Genomic DNA, 22,503 nt, shown 5'->3' on the forward strand with positions numbered 1-22,503 from the left:
TCTATATTTGGCAATCGTTGCTTACTCAGATGGCAGAAAGCAATGTGAAGCAATGGTGATGCCCTGAATTGTGATGTTACGTTTACCATCTCAGAACCTTGAGTCTCCATTTTTTCCATTAGCTCTGTGGCTTCAGGAAAGTTTCCGAATGTTGTGAATCATAGAAAGGGAGGACAGAAAAAGATGGCAGTGGAGGGAGGACATGAGGCTTACGTCCTCCCATAAATTCATGGAAAATCCATCAATTTGTGGAACTGTTTGTCCATAAAACTTGCTGGATGCTGACAAAATAACCCAGGACTCCAAGAGAGAAAGAAAATCTTCAAGAAAGTGGGTAGGACAAAAGAAAGAAGAAAAAAAAGAGAGAGAGAGAGAGAGCAACAAAGCAGGTCAGGACCTGTGCCCCTGGGAAGGAGATGGAAAGGAAAAAAAAAAAAAAAAAAAAAAAAAAAACCTCTGCACCCTGGGAAGCCCCCCACACCAGTGAGGAGACCAGCCAAGACAGAGGAATAACACTGGTGTATTGGAGGAGAACACAGCAATCAGTGTAAAGCCATTAAAAATGGAAACAGTTCTCTACAAACAGTCAATGTCACTGCCCTGCTTTCCCCAACCATAAGCTGGGGTGTACAGGGGCCAGGAACTGAAACTTGAGCTTTGGAGATCAGACTCAGACAAAAAGCTGGGGCTAGCTACCTATGGAAAAACTAATATTGGTAGCACAGAGATAGCCTGGAGGGACTGGAGTCTAGAGGGACCACATTTGAAACTGTAAGCTGAAGAATTCTGGTCGGGCTTGGAGGCTAGGTGCCTTTGTTGCGGGGTGCTGGAGAGAAGGTGGGATCCACTGCCGTATCCTTACCCCTGTGAGTGCTCTCAGACTGCAAGACCCCAACTGCCTCAGCTCCAGTATGTACCCTCGAGCAGTAGCTGCTTAGCAACAGTTGCAGAGCAGCCCACAGCCCTTAAGGCGACAGAGAAAGTGGAACAGGCAGAGGAAATCCTTGGAGCAGATGGAGGGAATTAGGGAATAGCACATTTCACATGACCCCAGCCTGCAGCCAGCCAGGGGAACACTGAAGCGGCTGCTATAACAGTGCAGAAGGATCGGGGGATCATGGACAGCCCACTGTGCAGGTGGAGAGCCCCGTTTTTTCTAGGGGACATAAGGTGATTTTGGAAACAGCTCAGATGGGCAGGATTCCACAAGGGGCTCCCTGAGGAGATGGTAAGCTGCAATTTGCATGGGGACAGAGAAAGTTATTTTAGAAAGAGCACTAAAGATCCTGAGTCCTGGGAGTCTGCAAAGGGCCTTAGGGGTGGGCACAGAGCTGAAATTTACCTAGGGGATGGATAAAGTTATCCCTGGAGCAGTGTGGAGGGGTGGGATTCTGCAAGGGGCATCCCCTGAATGGGCACAGAGCCACAGTATCCCTATGAGGTGGAGAAAGTTACATTGAAAACAGGGAGAGATCCTGAGCGTCCACAAGGGGTCTTCTGGGAAGGCACAGAGACTCAATTTGCCTAGGAGATAGAGCATGATTTGGGAATCAGTGTAGACTGTCTGGAATTCAGCAAGGGGCCTCCTGGGCAGGCAGAGAGCCATAATTTGCCTAGGGGGCAGAGAAAGGTATCTTGGAAGCAGTGCAAAGGATCCTGGGTGGGTGGAGATCTGTGAAAAGCCCATTTCGGAAACAGGGCAAAAAGTCTTTGGAGTCACAAAAGCCATGGTGGATGGGGAGAGAGCCACAACATGCATAGGGGGGCGGAAAAATGAACTTTGAAACAGGTCAAAGGATCCTGAGATCCAGGTGGACAGGTGGAAAGCTCCAAAAGAGTCAACAAATCAATAGAAGACACCAAAAGAAGGGGGGAAAAAAGACTCAAAGTAACAATCCAAAGCAATGAACAGAATCGCAGTAAATACATCCTTATAAATAATTACACTGAATGTAAATGGATTAAATGCTCCAATCAAAAGACACAGACAGGCTGAGTGGGTACAAAAACAAGACCCATATATATGCTGTTTACAAGAGACCCACTTCAGACCCAAGGCCACATATAGACTGAAAGTGAGAGGATGGAAGAAGATATAACATGCAAATAGAAATCAAAGGAAAGCAAGAGTAGCAATAGTCATACTAGACAAAATAGATTTTAAAATAAAGAAAAATCATAAGAGGCAAAGAAGGATACTACATGATGATCAAAGGATCAATCCAAGAAGAAAATATAGCAATTGTAAATATATATACACCTCAATATATAAGGCATATATAGCACAGCCATAAAATGATAAATAAACAACAAAAATAATACGCAATAATAGCAGGTGACTTTAACATCCTCCTTATCAAGGGATAGATCATCTAAACAAAGAATCAAGAAGGAAACACAGACATTAAATGACACCCTGGACCAGATAGATTTACCTGATATTTATGGAACTTTCCATCCCAAAGCAGCAGAATATACATTCTTCTCAAGAGTACATGGAACATTCTCCAGGATAGATCATATCTTGGGCCACAGATCAAGCTTTACTAAATTTTAACAAGTTCAAATTATCCCGTGCATTTGCTCTGACCTCAGTGCTATGAGACTAGAAGTCAACTACAAGAAAATAAACAGCAAAAAACAAACTCCTGGAAGATAAATCATATACTATTGAGAAACCATGGGTCATTGAAGAAATCAAAGAGGAAATCAAAAGATAAATTAGCAACAAATGATAATGAAGACCAAAAACCTATAGGACACAGCAAAAGCAGTTCTGAGAGGGGAGTTTATCGCAATACAATCTTATCTCAGGAAAGAAGAAAAAGCTCAAATAAACAACCTAACCTTACATCTATAACAACTAGAGAAGGAAGAACAGACAAAGACCAAAATTAGCAGAAGGAAAGAAATCATAAAGATCAGAGCAGAAATTAATGACAAAAAGACAAAGAAAACAATAGAGAAGTCAATGAAACCAAAAGTTTGTTCTTTGAAAAGATCAACAAAATTGGTAAACCCTTAGCCAGACTCATCAAGAAAAAAAGAGAGAGGGCTCAACTCAATAAAATTAGAAATGAAAAAAGAGAAAACCTGACTCCACAGAAATACAAAGGATAATAAAAGGCTACTGTAAGCAACTATATGCCAAAGAAATGGACCGATTCTTACAAGGGTACAACCTACCAAGACTGAACCAGGAAGAAGTTGAAAATTAGAACAGACAGTTCACAAGTACCAAAATTGAAAATGTTATTTAAAACCTTCTAAAAAAACAAAAGTCCAGGATCTGATGGCTACACACATGAACTATATCAAATACTTAGAGAAGAGTTAACACCTATTCTTCTGAAACTCTTTCAAAAATAGTGAAGGAAGAAACACTCCCAAGCTCATTATATGAGGCCACCAAAACCCTGATACCAAAACCAGACAAGGATACCACAAAACCAGGAAATTAGCGACCAGTATCACTGATGAACATAAATGCAAAAATTCTGAACAAAATACTAGCAAACCGAATCCAAATCTATGTTAAAAGGATCATAGGGAGTTCCTATTGTGGCTCAGCAGTGAAAGAACCTGACTAGTATCCGTAAGGGTACTAATTATTAGAGAAATGCAGGTCAAAACTACTATGAGGTATCACCTCGCACCAGTAAGAATGGCCATCATTAACAACTCAACAAATAACAAATGCTAGAGAGGGTGTGGAGAAAAGGGTACCCTCCTTCGCTGCTGGTGGGAATGTAAATTGGCATGACCACTATGGAAAACAGTATGGAGGTGTCTCAGAAAACTAAATATAGAACTTCCATATGACCCAGCAATCCCACTCTTGGATGTATATCTGGACAAAACTTTCCTTGAAAAAAATACATGTGGAATTCCTTTGTGGTGCAGTGGAAACAAATCTAACTAGTATCCATAAAGATGCAGGTTTGATCCCTGGCCTTGCTCAGTGGGTTGGGAATCTGACGTTGCTGTGAGTGGTGGTGTAGGTTGCAGACGTGGTTAGGATCCCACGTTGCTGTGGCTGTGGCATAGGTCAGCAGAGGTATTTCCGATTTGACCTCTAGCCTGGGATCTCCCATCTGCCATAGCTGTGGCTCTAAAAAGCAAAAAAAAAAAAAAAAAAGATACATGCACCCCTATGTTCATCGTACTGTATTCACAATAGCCAAGACATGGAAACAACCTTAAATGTCCATGGACAGATGAATGGATTAAGATGGGGAATATATATATACATGATGGAATACTACTCAGCCATAAAAAGATAAACTATTGCCTTTGGCAGCAACATGGATGGAACTAGAGTTTCTCATACTAAGTGAAGTAAGCCAGAAAGAAAAAGACAAATACTATATGATATCACTTGTATGTGGAATCTAAAATATGGCACAGATGATACTATCTACAAAACAGAAATAAATCATGGTCAAGAAGAGCAGACTTGTAGTTCCTGGGGGGAGGGGAGAGGGAGTGGGAATGGATAGGCAGTTTGGGTTTTTTTTTTTGATGCAGTTGTATTAGGAATGGATGGGCAGTGGGGCCCTACTGTACAGCACAGGAACTGTGTGTGATTGGGTCACTTTGCTGTACAACAGACATTGAAAAAACATTGTAAATCAACAAAACTTTAATTTAAAAAAATCAGAACAGTAGCTCTTCTTTCAGGAGTAGTGACTAGAAGCAGGAACAAGACGAATGTTCTGGGTGTTAGTAAATACTCTTCTTCTTGATCTGGGTGCTGGTTACATAGGTATGTTCAATCTGTGACAATGTATCGATTATACACATGTGATTTGAATACTTTTCTGTATATGTTATAGTTCAATAAATTGCTTTTTAAAAAGAGGAAAAAAAATCATAAAAAGGGAAATGAAACTTACAGATATTTGCTGAATGCCTCCAGGATACCACGCACCTGGTGGTACACTTTCCTGCCACCTCATTTACGATGACAATGTATGTCAAAGAAGAAACTTCCTCAAACATAAGGTGTTATTTATTGGAAATATGGGGAGAACGGAGGACAGCCTGGGGGTAGATTAAAGCAAGATTTTGAGAGTTCCCGTCATGGCTCAGTGGTTAACGAATCCAACTAGAAACCATGAGGTTTCAGGTTCCATCCCTGGCCTTGCTCAGTGGGTTAAGGATCCAGCGTTGCCTTGAGCTGTGGTGTAGGTCGCAGACGTGGCTCGGATCTGGCATTGCTGTGACTCTGGCATAGGCCGGAGGCTACAACTTCGATTAGACCCCTAGCCTGGGAACCTCCACATGCTGCGGGAGCAGCCCTAGAAAATGCAAACACACCCCTCCCCCCAAAAAGCAAGATTTTGAAAGCCTAATCTCAAATGATCCTGTGGTGACTACATCATCAAAAATTTTCCCAGCATTAGTATTGCCTGTTGTCAGCTTCAGAGGTAGAATTGTTAAATGGAGTTTGTACCTACAAAGCAGCTGCATCTTCCTTTATGTCTGCAAAGCACACTGTACATTTAATTCAACTGTAAAACTTAGATTAATTAACAAGTTAATTATCTCTATCGTGATTTAAGAAATACAAGAAAACAAGGAGAGGTTATGTGACTTTCTCAAGGACACCTCGCCATTAGTATCTGGAAAAAGAATCTTGAACCTCATGGTCTTGTATTAAGCTAAGAGACATCTCTAACATTTAAAATTCCCCCAACCTCAAACTTTTTTTTTTTTTTGCCTTTTCTAGGGCTGCTCCCGTGGCATATGGAGGTTCCCAGACTAGGAGTCGAACCTGAGACATAGCCACCGGCCCACTCCAGAGCCACAGCAAGGCGGGATCCGAGCTGCATCTGCAACCTATACCACAGCTCACAGCAATGCTGGATCCTTAACCCACTGTGCAAGACCAGGGATCAAACCCGCAACCCCATGGTTCCCAGTCGGATTCATTAACCACTGCGCCACGATGGGAACTCCAAAATTCCCCCAAACTCTTCATCTTATAAAAGAGGTTAACAGGTAAGTTCCAGGGGGAAGTTACTTCCCTTTTATCCATATGAACACCAAGATTGGGCGGTTAACAATATTTTGTGTTTGGGGAGAAAAATATGTTTCGCACAAGTCATAGCCTCTCTTCTTTGTTTCTTTTCTTCCCACAAGTCATGATTTAGACACATGTGCATATTTGAGATTTTTGTTTGTTTGGTTTTGGTTTTGGTTTTGTTTTGTTTTTTTTTTTTTTTTGGTGGGGTGGGGGACCTTTTTTACTACCATGAAGAAGTCGATATTGTTAGGATCTGGAGTTATCCCTATTCTGAGAAAATAGTCCTTCCATTATCTGGATTTTACTGGAACCTAGGACTCAGTTATAAGGCTTACACTGTGGTTTCCACTAGGAAGAATTACGTGAAATTGTATCTAGTTAGAAGCAATGCACAATTTGGATGAAAAAATTTAGAAAGACAACACAGAAGAATAAAAAGATTTACCCCTCTGAGAACCTGCCCAGTGTGAGGGTTGCCTCCCTTTTCCAGGCTAAGTCTTACTTAGTTTCTTCTGATCGTAGTGTGAAGGCTTATCAGGAGACTAAGATGTGAAAACCACTCAAAGCATTTTTCTATCTCCCTCTTCCCTATCAAACACTGTGCGGATCAGTTTTTACATACTGTCTGCATAGTTGTGAACCTCTGTCAAAGGTAGGATTTCTTTCACTGAGGAGTCCTATAACTACACCTGGATGAGCCACTGATTACACAAGGCCCCTCATACCAACCACTAATTCATTCACTTGTTTCACAAACCTTATTGCACAGTGACTTCATGCTTGGTGCAAGGCACGTGAAGATAACAGAAAGTGCAGGATCTGCTCTCAAGATATGTTTATTATATGCTAATAAAACAGTGCTGATTGGGACTGAAAGGTGTTTTTATGACAGCAAGGGGTCTGGGACAGAGGGTGACTGCAATCCTTCCTGGGGGCGAGAGGTGGGGGAATGAGAAGGTGGAAGTGTCAAGGAAAACATGCCACCTTACAAATTTATTTGATAAATCAAACTAAAAAAAAATGGGACTCTGTAGATCTCAACACATCAGGTTTCTAATTTTTTTTGTGTTAAGAAATGTGCTATCATTTCTCAGAAGGCTTTTGCATTACCTCTTAATGTCATGTTATTTTTTGGTTTAAAACCCTTAAGCAAGTCCATACGCAGAGGCTCTCTCACTAGATGCTGACAGATTTTATGTCTGATAGGACAGAAAAAGGTAAGCAATTTTAAAATAGTGGTAATATCCCATTCCCACTTACCCTAGTGTACAAACCTCTGGGTTCCTTGTGGAGGCTGGGTTTGATCTACATTGCTCAATAATTAAATAAAAGTATTATTTGTTACAAAATGCTCACTTACCACCTTGGAGCCACTTGGCAGTTAAGCCAGTGTCCTTGTGTTCATCGGACTCATTTATATGGAGTTCTGGTACATTCCCTATACTAGTGCTTTTCTAGGCCTATGAAAATTTCTTGTGCAGCTTCCAGAACCAGTAGTATGATTGCAGAACCACTTGGGGTTTTTTTTGTTTCCCAGCCTGTTCAGTTCCCCATTGTACCTGTCCTTCAAGACCCAGTTCCAGTGCCGCATCATCCATAAAACCAACATTCTTTTTCTTCCTTGTGCTATAAATGGTTATGTAAAGTATTATCTCCATTGATAGACTCTGAGCTTCAGGTAGGATCTAAGTCACTTTAATGTTGTATCCCCTCCCTTACTTAGCCAGCACTGCAGTCCCCATTGAATGAAGAGATGGATATATCAATGAGCAGATGCACAAAGAAATGGACGCATAGAAATACAAATGAGGGGAAACAGTGGCAGACAGTGAATGAAGGAGGCTATTACCTGGTGTATAAAGGTGCTGATAAATACCTATTCCAGGTAGACATCCATGATCAGAAAGAGAAAAACACTTTGAATTCAGCCATACTTGACACATAAATGGACTCAGCCTAAAGGGTTTGATAGGAGACAAAAAAAAAAAAAAAGGCTTACCTTGGAGTTAAGAACACAGATGTGTTATTTTGTTAATATTCTTTCCAACACTCGAGGAAATTCCAATGTTCCAGCCACCTAACTCTGTAATCCAGTTCAGTGAATTAGATTGTCTCCTTGGAGCAGCCGATCTTGTCTCTGTGCTTTGTTGATCTCTTACCTCCTCTCCATTGAATCGGTTTCTACCAACTGGAAAACAAGCCATAAGTCCAGAAGTAATGGAGTTTAAAAAAATGCCTCAGAGTTTCTTCAGTAACAAAGATTGATTCTTTTATTTTCCCACATAGGATTCTTGAATTTCACCTGAAATTTCAAAATACATTCAACTCTGGAATAAAAAGGAGTAAAAGCAAGAAACACACCCACACTCTCTAGTGATTGCTTCTTATGAAGAATTTTTTTCTATTGAGAATACACTGTAGTATTTTTAGTATGCAACATTTTAATATTTTAATTATATACTTCCCACTAGACTGGTTTTAAAATTTCCTTGCTGACTTTTAGCGTATGAAACAGTTCAAGTTGAATGATTTATTAGTTTTCTTTTTTTTTCTTTTTTAGCAAATTGTACTAACAGACTGAAATGGTTTATAAAGGATAAATCCTAGTTAGATCTTGACCAATTTTTAACATATATTTTAATATAAAAGGCCTCTATGTGTTTTGTTCATTATACTTTCAAAATAATGTCTGCTTTGTGTTACATGATCAAGGAGCATAGGAAGTATAGATTTAATATTTTTACATTTTGAAACCAATCATTTTACTTGGTAATTTGTTCCCTACCCTCTGGTTGAGAATGCTCCATGATCATCAGAATAGCTATTTGAGTAGAATTAATGGATTTAAAACCTACTTAATAAAAATAATGAAAATAATTTTATGATGTGTTGCTTCCCCGATAGATTCATTTCGACTTTTCTTTTCTCTTTGTTTCCTTGCAGCGCGGGAGTTGGCCGGACTGGTTGTTTCATCGTAATAGATGCCATGTTAGAAAGAATAAAGCATGAAAAAACTGTAGATATTTATGGCCACGTAACTTTAATGAGAGCCCAGAGGAATTACATGGTTCAAACAGAAGACCAATACATCTTTATCCACGATGCACTGTTAGAGGCAGTGACTTGTGGAAATACCGAAGTGCCAGCTAGAAACTTGTATGCCTACATTCAGAAGCTGACACAAATAGAAACAGGGGAGAATGTCACAGGAATGGAGCTCGAATTTAAGGTATGATATTGGATGTAATGTGGTAATTCAGGAGCAAGTCATTCTGGAATTGTCTTTCTTAACCTTTCAAATTTGTGAAGTTAACAAGATTCACTTGACCTTCTCCTCAGATGTCTGACTATAAAACACTTTCTTCCTCTCTCACTTTTCAATTCTTTGTTTCCTAACAATACCTTGAGCTCTTTTGTGCCCTATTTTAAATCAAGAGGTTGTATTCTCAGGGCATAATATTTAAAACTTCCATAGGCTATAGGGAGCTCACCAAGTAGAAGTGAAAAACAGTGCAGTTCAAAAAGTCATTTGCTTTAAAGTAAACAAAACCTTTAAATCCAAAGAGGAAATCTTTACATTGCATTCAAAGCATAAGCTAAAATTATCTTTGTCAGATTTTTCTTTTTTTTTTCTCTTCAACAGCGTCTAGCCAGCTCTAAAGCTCACACCTCAAGATTCATCAGTGCCAATCTTCCATGTAATAAATTCAAAAATCGCCTTGTTAATATTATGCCATATGAATCCACAAGGGTATGCCTGCAGCCTATCCGAGGAGTGGAAGGATCTGATTACATCAATGCCAGTTTTATTGATGGATACAGGTATATACCCTTGCTCCCCTGACAGTCCAAAGCCTTGATATTTACATGTGCCCTAGTTTCATAGCCAGAATGAATTTCATCTCAACTCAGAGTATTTCGTTTCTGCATCGGTCAGCATTCAGTACCTTGGTATTTGTTTTTTTATCGTTTTGGAGAGGAGTAAGAAGCAGCAGTCGTGGAGTTTATTAATCTGTCCTTCCATGTTCTTCTTTAAAAAGCCATTTGATGTGGAAGGAGTTAATAAAGAAGCTGTTTTGTACCATATTATAAAAATTTAATAGATTGTGTGAGAGTCATTTCTACAAAATGAAGCTGTACAACTAAGTGTTTCTTAAGTGATTTGTATGACGCATGGAATTGAGCTATTAGCATTGCTCTAAAGTTTAAACAGTGATGATCAAGACATATATCATCATTTTAACAAAGCAATTTCTTTTGCAAAATCTACAGAATGTGTTAAATGTTCTTATTTGAATACACAATCTTAATGGGAATTTACTGCAATAGCATTAATAATATGCCCCCCCCTTTTAAACTGGGTTTGATGTTTGCATATCACATGTGAAGCCTTTGCATGTTTTGTGATTACTGTCACATGCTATTTTCATTCTCTGGGATTCAGACAACAGAAAGCTTACATCGCTACCCAGGGACCCTTGGCAGAGACCACTGAAGACTTCTGGCGGATGCTCTGGGAACACAATTCCACCATCGTCGTGATGCTCACCAAGCTGCGTGAGATGGGCAGAGTGAGTGTCCTCACACAAGACATTTATGCCAAAGAGAAATGAGGATTTCATTTTAAAAACCCGAGTGTCAGTGCATTTCTTTGAAATTCAGAGTGCTCTGGACGTGTTCTGGACTATTCATGACCCTGTGTTGGTTTTTAAGCTGCAAAGCCACATGAGGTTCTTGAATGTGTGTGTTTTGAAGTAAGATCTAGTATTTTATTTCCAGGGAAGGACAATCATAGAGACAAAAAAGGAAGCAGATGCCCCTGTCTGACTTGCTCTGACATTCAACATGTTCTTGTTTCTTTTTGCTCTGGACAAGCTGGAGCTTAAGTGCCATCATTTCTCTATATGAAAGAAGTTGACTTGCTTTTACCTCTGAGGCAGAGTTTTACTTGCTAATCTTCTACTCCCATTAAACAAAATGTTGGAAAGTTACATAGTTTTTCTAAGGATACAGGCTGGTAGTCTCAGATCTACTTTTAAAAATGATTATTCTGAAAAACACATAAAGTAATATTAGAGACACCTAAGGACCTACCACTTAGATTCAGTAGATACAAGCATTCTGCCATATTTGCTTGAGATATTTTTTCTCTCTTCTCTGTATAAGTTCAGCTGTGGAGATGAACCTAAACCCGAACTTTTAGAACCCACAGAGAGAGCAAAAAAATACCAAACTAGGAAAGAAACTTGACCTTTCTGATTTGGTTACTGACACTGCAAGACTTCGCCAAGTTATTAAATCTACCTTGGGTCCAGGTTCCTCAACTGATGAGGGAAATTGGACCAGGTCAATTCAGAGATTCCTTTCTATGTTCACATTTGCTGGTTCTCTTCATTCCAAACCACAATGGTGAATGTCAACTCTGCTGGTGCAATTGTGATTGACATGGCCAGCATTACGTCCAAGGACTGACGTAATTGTTTGTCTAGCTTGTAAGTATGAAAAGGCTTACCCTATCAAAGTGTTCAATTCAATTGATGTGTCTTATGCACCCACTATATGCCAAGTACTGTGCTTGACACGGTGGGCTGATATTGAACCACATGATCTCCCTATCCTGAGGGAGCCTGAGGTTTCAAAGAGAAAATGGGTCACATCCATTGGTATGGCCTTAAATTCTAAAATTTTAGTAATTATAGATATCAAATATATAGTTGGATAATAAGCAAAACTTTATTGACACTTTCCATAGCTTGATATTAATTATCTTTTTTTTTTAGGAGAAATGTCACCAATACTGGCCAGCAGAACGATCTGCAAGATACCAGTACTTTGTTGTAGATCCTATGGCTGAGTACAACATGCCACAATATATCCTAAGGGAATTCAAGGTCACGGATGCCAGGGTGAGTTGGCACAGTCCTGTGCTCTTAACCGTTAGCTAAAAAGTGATCTAAAATGCATCTCTGGGAGAAACATTTTCCAAAGCAAAAAGAAATCACCCATCCTGGAGGAAATTTTTTTTTTTTAATATAAGAGTAACTTTTCCTCTGTCTGGCAAGTTTTCTCACAAGCCCAGGCCTGGCTCCCTTTCAAATATAACATCTGGCAGCCCAACTTCGGGGACGCACTTGGTGAGTGTGTGCCGGGAAGCATTTACTGATTGGTTGGCTGCGCTTACATTCACCTTCTCAGCTCATTCTCTTTGGAGCTTTTTTGACTTCTTTATTACTTGAGGCTGTAAATATGTTGTTGTTTTGCTAAGCCCTTTAGGTCATGTGGGCTTAGAGGTTAATTTGGTATGATTTTAAAACTGCAGAGCAAATGGCATTCTTTAGAAGAATTTGACAAGCTTTGCACATTCTAATTTGATTTCTGGCCTGGTTTATTCCTCAGTGTGCTGATGTGTCTGTCCATGAGAGCTATGCACCCTCGACCCTTGCTGGCTAATTTTCATTCTGCATTTCTTATCTCAATTGCTGAGTCCAAGGTTCAGGCCTGATGTAAGATGTTCTATGCACAAACTTTAATATCTTTGCCTTTGGCCACTTTCAAACCATGATTACAAACACATCTTAGGAGAGAGTGGGGTCAGTTCAAAGCCCCATTTTGTTTTTGGACCCTGTCACAGTGGATGGGTTGCATAAAACTGAAGGGTGGAGCTATTTTTACTTGACCCATTATTTTCTTGTGTGTGTGTGTGTGTGTGTGTGTGTGTGTGTGTGGTTTGTTTGTTTTGTTCTGTTTTTTTCTGGAAAGCTATTTTTCAACCAGTGCTCATGTTTAGAGATTGTCTGCTAATCCCCAAAGTCTGGCCCTGGCTGTTGACCTAAAGTGAAAGAGAAATTGGTTAGCAGGGTGCTTGGCCCAGGTGACAGACCTGTTAATCCCTGAAAGTCTGAAGTCTTAACTATTCTGAAGGTGACTATGCCCAAGACAGCAGTTAAGTCCCTAGGTCTCATTTTGAGTTGCCTAAGCAAACATCTCTCAGTTACCTATTGTTTTTTAAAAAAGGAGAAAGCATGCTCCTTCAGAATTTGAAGATAGATATGTGAATGAAAATTTTGAGGGCCTTCAAGCAAACTCACCAACCATTTTCGATGACAAAGTATAGGAGCCAGGCTCTGCAAATGGCAGAGACAACTTCTTTACTGATCCTCACTTGTCCAAGTTAAATCCGAGCACAATAAGCAAAAGAAATATTGAAGCAGGAACTTGTTCATTTGTTGCTTTTTTTTTTCTTTTTTTTTTTTTGCCATTTCTTGGGCCGCTCCCACGGCATATGGAGGTTCCCAGGCTAGGGGTTGAATCGAAGCTGTAGCCGCCGGCCTACGCCAGAGCCACAGCAACGCGGGATCCGAGCCGCGTCTGCAACCTACACCACAGCTCACGGCAACGCCGGATCGTTAACCCACTGAGCAAGGGCAGGGACCGAACCCGCAACCTCATGGTTCCTAGTCGGATTTGTTAACCACTGCGCCACCACGGGAACTCCGCTTTTTTTTTTTTTTTTTAAGGCTCCCCATGATTGTATAATTTTCTTAGCTGCCATAACATTTGCTGTTTGTGCTCCTACTGTTTTTCTAATCTCCACTTCCCACTTTAGAATGTAAGTTGGCACTTGAGAATACAGTGTTGTTAAACAGGTAACCTTTAAATGTAATCAGGTGGTCACGCCTCCAAATCATAAAGGTTTATGCGCATGACCTCTTCTTGCTGTTAAAAGCAACTGTGGTCAGAAATGAAATCCCCAGGACAATCAGAGGAGGAAAAATCTGTATTATCTAGCCTCTGGCTTTCCTTCGTGTGCTTTCCAAACCTTTTCCAGAAACAGAGGGAAGTAAATCACGCTTCCATGGTTACCGTCCGTGAGTTGGTTATGGGGCCAAGCAGTTATTTTCATATTCCTTGGTATTCTCACAAAGTTGATATGATCTTCCTATTTTATTTCATTTCCCAAATGATGCCAGTCAGGAATATGCCCTGTTCCTATGGATAACCCCAGGCTGAGTGATATGTTTCCATATCCAGTTGGTCCTTACTTTCTTCTCAATATTACTGAATGAGAAAGACTGGGTCTCCGTCTACTGACCCAGAATCTTGGGAACATGCACATTGTATCCAAAAGGACTTTAACAAGTAGTGAAGTGATACAAAAATGGAAAGGAGGACCAAGTTAAAGCCTTAAACTGGTATCAGGGCCTCCTCAAATGGGATCAGCCCCTCTAAACTTGGAATTTGGATTCTCTCTCTCTTTCTGTTGATTTAGAGAAGAAAGTTCCTGGTCATAGTTATTATCCCTGCTTCTGTAGACAAAGGGTCCTTTTTGCTTTTGTTGTGCTTCCAAAAACACTGAAAAATTCCAGAAGGAATCAGAAGTGCATTAATACCTCCTTTCCAGACCACTTATATACATCATGGATCAGAGCAGTTCTGCCTAATCGCTTTAGAAAAGAAAGACTCCTCCTGCATATAATTTTGGTTTACCTGTGTTAAAGCCTCCCACAGACATCTCAGTTCCTGTGATCAGCCAGGAAGAAACCTTTTTCAGAACACAGCATTTATTTACTAATAATCTCTCCTATCTCCTTGAAGGATGCCTCACTTCTTACTCAACAGCATAGTGGCCTGGCACACACCATGTACCCTGCCATGGACAGAAATCATATACCTCTGAGACATAGGGGGGTCTCTAGGTTAACAGCAGCTACCCAATTTGTGTCAGATCCTTTCAGTGTCACAATTTGTCACTTGACAATGCTGCAAATAAGCCAGCACAGCAGATGGGAAGGTATCGTGGCAAAAGCAAAACCTCTGCTCAGGATGCCATGGCTGGATGGTCCTTGCAATATTAAGCTAATGTATTCCGAACTTTTGGTTATGTGTGTGTGTGTGTGTGTATAAAATTATAGTATAGTATAATTGATTTACAATATTTTGCCAGTTTCTTCAGTACAGCAAAGTGACCCAGTCATACATGTATACAGTCCCCTTCTTATACTATCTTCCATCATGGTCTATCCCAAGAGATTGGATGTATTTCCCTGTGCTATATAGTAGGAACTCATTGCTTATCCATTCTTAATGTAATAGTTTGCATCTACTAACCCCAAAACTCTCAGTCCATCCCACTCCTTCCTCCCTCTCCCTTGGCAACTACAAGTCTGTTCACGTCTGTGAGTCTGTTTCCGTTTTGTAGATAGGTTCATTTGTGCCATATTTTAGATTCCACATATAAGTGATATCATATGGTATTTGCCTTTCTCTTTCTGGATTCTGAACATTAATGTTCCACTTTGGTTTTGAAGGCAAACTTTTTGAAGCATTTACACATATTGAAATGAGGTGGCTCTTTATGAGAATTCAGGTTTTTAACGGGGCATTGTAAGAATAAATAATTTGAAGTTTACATGCAGGTGAATGCAGACAGTGTTAATAGCAGGTAAGATACAAACATAACTAATTTTCTAGTTAAACATATTTCCAACTTTTTCTTCCTTTTTTTTTTTCTTTGTTGGAAAAATGATGCCTGCTGCTGTGGTCTGGGAAATGACTGATCCTCCCCATGGCCTCCTTTGTGGCTGGGTACGTGGCTTTCTTTCTAAAGGATGGGCAGTCCCGAACCGTGAGGCAGTTCCAGTTCACCGACTGGCCAGAGCAAGGAGTGCCAAAGTCTGGAGAAGGATTTATTGACTTCATTGGCCAAGTTCATAAAACAAAAGAGCAGTTTGGTCAAGATGGACCCATTTCAGTCCATTGCAGGTGAGTTAAGAATCAGGAATGATGTGTTTCCATTTGTGCTTAATGCACTGATAACTTTGAAAAGATGTACTATGTCCCCTCACTGTTGGTACCAGGTTGTTGCGAATCAGCATAATTGACATTTTACTTTTATTTTTCTCAGAAATCATTATAAACCCTAAAGCACAGACTCATTTCTCTTTCTTTCCATAAAGTGAAAAAAAAAAAATCAGAGGATGATTTTTATCATCAAATTTTACCTCTTGTAACAAAGGATCAAATTGTGTTTTTCCTTGCCTGTTTTACCATAATAGGAATTGTTGGTACATCCTGTAGTGATCATTTGTTCAGTTAATCATTTCTTACTTGTTTTGCTTTTATGGCATTACTCTGATAACTATCTTTCTGCATATTTCTCCCATGTTTGTCTTGAGAAAACCTTAAGTAGTTATTAAGCCTTAATGACAATACTAATTCTTGCCAGTCAATAAGTGATTAGCATGGTACCTCAGTTAAAATTGCAATTTGCTTGAAAATTGTTGCTATATCAGAAAATGAAGCACCTTCAAGTTAATTATTTTCAATAGTTTCCACAACATTTTATAATTCAAGTCATTGAAGTTAATAGAAATAGCAAGTAAATGGTTCAGAAAGGACACTCACCATAAATTTAGTTCTTTTGGTAGTTGCTATGCAAAAATCTTCCAGCAAAAGGAATTCACCTAATTTTTTTAAAGTCTCTGTTTATAACCATCTAGGGTCAAAATCTTGAGAGGGTTTATTAAAAAATTTATTTCACTTCCCCTCACAAAATCCCAAGCTACAGTTCTCAGTGACATGGGAGACAGAGTCTCAAAATAGGAGAAATATTAGACATGAGTTTACGAATATCTGAACTCCAGTCCCACTTCTATCATCATGCATCTTTGGGACAGCAGGGGAATTTCTTTAGACCTCAATTTTCTCAGCTGATCTATAAGACCCTTTCTAGCACACTCTGTTTCCCAGACATGTTAATATCATATGAGAAGCAGACCTTATTTATACATATTTCATTTCTGTTAAGTTCATCCAACATCCTTTGCTCTAGACAAGACAACCAAAGAGCATGTAGAAAATGATGCATGGGCTCGATATTCAGACAAAGTGGATGGTATACATTGGACTTGAATTACCTGGATATTCCCCTTAATTTTCCACGTAATTTGCCAAAATCCCAGTTTAAAATTTCCAGTGTTAACTATCAGGAATATATTTAACACATTTTTAAACTGTAATCATTCCCATGAGTATAAATATATGTGTATGTAGGTGTGTGTTATGTCTCATTGCTTTTGTCACAAAATTAAAGTTTCCTTTAGTATGTACTCCTTTACTATGACATGTTATTCACAGATTTTATATGTATATCTTAAAGACTTCCAGATATTTTCTCTTATCTTGAAATATTTTTAAAAATCACGTATTTTACTTATAACATTACTAACATGATAAAGTCAATCAATTAAGAAATTATAAGGGCAGTGTTTGTTATTTTCTTGAAAGCACCCAGTAGAAAGCCAGAAAACCTATGTTTTTCTTATATCTGAACAGTCAAATCAAGGTAAGATAGACTCTGAAGGACCTGGACCATTCAAAAGAAGATTATAAATCACAGTCTCTTGGGATTAAGGGAGACTTTCAAGGTTGAAAGAGACCTTCAAGGTCATCTATTCCATCTTTACAGAGAGCACTGACTCCTCCTGGACATTCTTAGTCACTTTGTAAAACCTGCCCAAGGATTTTAAAGCCTTACTTAACATTTCTGTTAGGACTCTTTAGAAAATCCAGTTTATAAAGGGATCCACTACTTATGTATTAGCCGCATCCCCCAGTAAATGAATCCTTCCATTTTCTACAGCCAGTGCCCAAGCGTTACACATGCTATTTAATTAGGATCCAAAAGTGGAGGGATTTTTCAGATTATTCACTCTTCTCATTACCTAAACCTCCAGTTGCTTTCCTACTTCTTAAGAACACAAAAGCTATGAATTAATTTTCTTTTCTGACTGCAGTTACAATTCTGGAATTATCTTAATAAAGAAAACAGAAACTTAAAACCTGGCAAATGTGGTGTAAAGAATTCTGATGTTTTAGCCTCAGAATATCTAAAAATAGTAGATAAGTGTATAGCTCAGTGGCTCTTAACTTTTTTAGTTTAGAGACCACTTTGAAAGTTAAAGTTATGTTATAACTGTTAAAGTTATAAGTTTCAGGAAACAGAAATATATGTATACATACATTTATACAATCTGTACATATGATATTCACAGACCCTTCTGAAGACCAAATGATGACCCCATATCAAAAAATCCTGTTATGGAATCTTTTCTCATATCAAAACTAATGTCTGAATTTGCATAGTCTATATACTTTCTTGTTGTATTTACATGTGTAGGTGATGAGCCATCCTGCACAGATTTTACCTACAAGAAAATTTGAAGAGTCCCAATTTATCTCACCTTATCTGAATTATTTCATACTTTAAAAATATTAAGGCAAGGTCTATAATTTCAAGATCTGCATGAAGAGTATAAATCTATCTTTTATTTACCCTCCATTTTATCCATTTATTTTACAATATTTGTTTTCTGTGTCTTTCCAAAATGGTGTATAATCCCAGTTGAAAAGTCATTTTATTGTACAAGACTTAATCCTAATTACTCCGCATTCATTTTCACATGTTATCATGGAACACTATCCTAAGAGTGATCATTTTGTGAACCCAACACCATATTTTCCTGAACATTGTGTAGAAGATCCTGATGTGATGTGGAAGCTGGTAGATATATGTCCACTTCTAAGCAAATGTGGCCCAGGTTATGGGTGTCTCATTCAGTAATATTGCCTTTGTTATTACAACAGTGCGGGCGTTGGAAGAACTGGAGTCTTCATAACACTAAGCATCGTTTTGGAAAGAATGAGATATGAAGGCGTAGTAGATATCTTCCAGACGGTCAAAATGCTAAGAACGCAACGACCAGCCATGGTGCAGACAGAGGTGAGAAAAATTTCTAGGAGTTTGTCACATGTCAAGAGCCAAATAAGCAATGAGGTCCTGCTGTATAGCACAGGGAACTATATCTAGTCACTTGTGATGGAATATGATGGAGGATAATATGAGAAAAAGAATATACATGTATATATGTATACATATGTGTGTATATATATATGTATGTATGTATATGTATGACTGGGTCACTTTGCTGTACAGCAGAAATTGACGGAACATTGTAAATAAGCTATAGTGGAAAAAAAATCTTTAAAAAAGAGCCAAATAATAGACTTTAGTGTTCAAGATCTCCTAGAGTCCAGACACTCTCAACATGAGAGGGAAAATACAGGAAAATGCTATAGGAAAAGCATCCAATTGTTTAATATTTTTGAACCTTATTTTCCCTCTCTTTAAATGGGAGTGGCAGAGTCAATGTCTTAGGGTTGGTTTGGAAGTTATGTAAGATCTATTAGATTGAACCATGTTAAATTGTCTCTATTTGACCATTTGGGGCCTATAAAAATGGCAATTTCGTATAATTCATTATCTATATGAATGTGATACACAGTGCACATATTAACATATCTAAAAGGCACAATCCCTATTAGATTTTAGACCCTTGCCCATTTTACTTCTCTATTCTCCTTTTATATGCCTAGGTATTATAATCAACTTCTGTACATTTCATTTCTTAATAATGGTATTTTCAAATAGTTATATCCTGGATATGCTCTAGAGAAATTAACCTCCCATTTTCTATTCCAATAATTGAGATGAAAATTCTGATTTTTCTCAGAATGAGTTCATGATTTAGCCAATCTGGCCTACTGACTTCATTTTAAGGATAACATAACTGATAGATAGTGTTTCTGTTCCCCAAAAGGCTACCAAATTATACAATGTATATGTATTCCTAAATTCATCACCCACGGTAAATTCCAGACTGTGGTTTCAAAATAGTGCAAGCATTTGGCTTGCAATACTCAAAACATTATGTCAGCCTGACAAACTTAATGCATGTTGGAGGTGACAGAGGGAAATTGGACGTTTAAAAAGCCTTAACACTTAGCCAAGCAACTTACTGTGACAAGACAGGAAAGCAAACTCCATTTATTTTGCATTACCATTTTTATTGTAGAAAAATGCACATTTAAGCAAAATAGAAACTATCTACTTTCAGCCCCATTGGCTTCCAAAAATAAGTTTCTTTTATGGAGAAAATCCTACTTTTTCTCATCCCTTCTCATCTGTATATTATAATTTTTCCATCTTTCTAACCATGCCCCCACTTATTCCAGTTTGATGGTGCTCATCCCTGTCTGAAAAAGGACATTTTTCATGCTGTTTTAGTTTAGCATGTGTCTTTCTAGAACAGACAACTAGCAATCACACTGAATTAGGCCAAATGGCACTGATATTTCTTGACATGGGTAGCCAGTCTTGTGATGCCATTATCGAGGAATGAAAAGCTTGAAAGTTGAGCATGCTCTGGGGCCATGCTCCTCACCAGAAACCTTTGGCTGCCTCCCTCCCTTATAAGCACATCAGAAACAATGTTTAGCAATTCTGATTGTTGGCAACAAGGTCTATTGTCTAATAAGATTTTTTTTTTTAATTCAAAGTTTTTTGGCAGCATCCTTGAAGATAAATGAACCCATATTTTCCTCAAAACAATATGTGCCTGTACCAGCCTCTCTTAAATATACAAACTGAGAACTACTTATGACAAATGATTGAATAATTATAAAAGACAGCTGTGACATATAAGGAGTTCACATGTTTAGTTGGTGGTAATTGTTTGATGCTACTTGAGAACTGTTCACATTTGTCTGGAAGATAACGTTCACACAAACTGTCATTTCTTTGGAATTAGGAGACTATTTTAGTCAAGTTGATTGGTGAAGTTAGAAACACTGTATTTGCTAATGGGTCTTTGCTCCAAACAGCGGCTGGTCATTGGATTGAACTGATTCATGAAAGTAGTAATTTTGCCCCCTGTCTAGATATACCTTTGTCTTCTAATATCAATTTTCATTTTTCTAGTAAAATAAACTCATGGCCCCTTCTCCTCTTTCTCTTCATGCTTTGTCTCCTACAGGATCAGTATCAGTTCTGCTATCGAGCCGCGCTAGAGTACCTGGGCAGCTTCGACCACTATGCAACGTAGAAACCCCTGACCCACTTTGGATTTTTACTGAAGGCCCTTCAATATCCATGGAGTCTCTTCTGAGCCATACAGGGCACTTGAGAAGTCCTTCTTAACTTCTAGCTAACAACCACTTAGTGGGACTATCAAACACAAAACAAATTAAAAAAAATTTAAAAAAAATTAAAAAAAAAAAAACAACTCTTCCAGGTGGACCAAGAATTCACAGTTTAATAATCTAACCTGAAAACTAATAAAGAGAATCCTGACTGATGAGGAATCTGAAGGATTTTATTTACAGATACCTCAAGGATTCAAAATAAAGGGAAGAAGAAATCACAGCAAAGAACCACCATCTTGTTCAGGATTGCTTGATTGGGTGCAAGGAGAAATGGCCTGAGTGCGGCAGTTCAGGGCAAGATCTTTGCTGGCTTCTCATGACAAAATGGACTCTGCTTTGACATCACCCCTTCCCACCATATTACTCATAATAACATTTTAGGGGGAAAGCGGGGTGGGGAATGTTTAAAAAGAAAGTCTTTGATTTAGTTTTGTAGTATTGTAAAGATACTGCTGACCTGTGCTTCATTTTTAACTGTGTAAACTTTTTTTTAACAAAATGTATCATTCGATAAAGTGAATTTTAAAAAAGTTACATAACTCTTCATTTTTTATTTCTAAATTGTAGGTTTTTTTAAGCCGTAGAACTGTTATCTGTAATATCTTGCTGTAGAAATGTCAAATAATTTGAAAATTTGCACATTTTTGTGCAGTACTCTTAATCTACAGTATCGGTCTTGTCTGATATTACTTTTACACTTCTGTTCGGTTTTTGTTGGTGAGAAAGTTCCCATTCTCTTCACATAATCAAAGAGAATCGTTTTGTTTTGTTTTTTGGAATCAACAGGGAGGCGCAAAGTATAAAGTTGCTGCTAACATATATACATATATATCCACATTTTATAAGGGTGTCTATGTATATATAGACAGTGTGTCCACACAAAAAGATAGATATAGCTATCATTCAGTTCTTCCATGCTTTACTTTTTAATTTTTTTAAGGTAGAAAAGCTATTGTAACATCGTTTTCAATTTGTTATTAATTTTATGACATACTGATATTACTTAATATTAAAAAATTTTAATTTTTAAGGGAAATGAGGAATGCACATCAGTGATTGTCAAACCTCACCCCCTTAATTTCCTAACCAATCTTTTCCACTGCCCCAACCCACCAAATCATATCCACAAATACTATTTTGTTAGCCAGGCTTCCAACAAAGTTCAATATTTCTAACACTCTAGTGCAATAAAACATTATTAAATATCTAAGAGGTGTGCATGTGGGAAAGGTCAGTGCATATCCCTTTAGGAGGGGAGAATGTTGTAATATATCAGCTATTCAAGATGTTTAAAAAACAGTGTATTCAATCGTATATTGTCTATAGTATGTGCTATGAAATTTGCATTTATGATATGTAACAGGGGCAAAGCCAAACTCATGTTACTCTGTTCAGTCAGAAACATTTTTTGTGGCATACAGCATTCCTGGGAA

The 22,503-nt window shown here is 38.4% G+C and overlaps 1 protein-coding gene across 11 annotated transcripts in view; it reads left to right on the forward strand.

The window, feature by feature from the left end:
- PTPRD (protein tyrosine phosphatase receptor type D) overlaps window positions 1-21,597 on the forward strand; it is a 523,599-nt gene extending 502,002 nt beyond the window's left edge. For all 11 annotated transcript variants that reach the window (XM_047767649.1, XM_047767654.1, XM_047767651.1 and 8 more), the window contains 7 exons: window positions 8,972-9,257; window positions 9,672-9,850; window positions 10,473-10,599; window positions 11,809-11,934; window positions 15,636-15,790; window positions 18,674-18,809; window positions 20,902-21,597. In XM_047767649.1, the coding sequence (XP_047623605.1) occupies window positions 8,972-9,257; window positions 9,672-9,850; window positions 10,473-10,599; window positions 11,809-11,934; window positions 15,636-15,790; window positions 18,674-18,809; window positions 20,902-20,970 (1,078 nt within the window). In that variant the 3' untranslated portion in view covers window positions 20,971-21,597. The remainder of the gene's footprint in view (window positions 1-8,971; window positions 9,258-9,671; window positions 9,851-10,472; window positions 10,600-11,808; window positions 11,935-15,635; window positions 15,791-18,673; window positions 18,810-20,901) is intronic.
- Window positions 21,598-22,503: the final 906 nt, after the last annotated feature.

Source organism: Phacochoerus africanus, chromosome 2 (genome assembly GCF_016906955.1).
Source record: "Phacochoerus africanus isolate WHEZ1 chromosome 2, ROS_Pafr_v1, whole genome shotgun sequence".
NCBI lineage: Eukaryota > Metazoa > Chordata > Mammalia > Artiodactyla > Suidae > Phacochoerus > Phacochoerus africanus.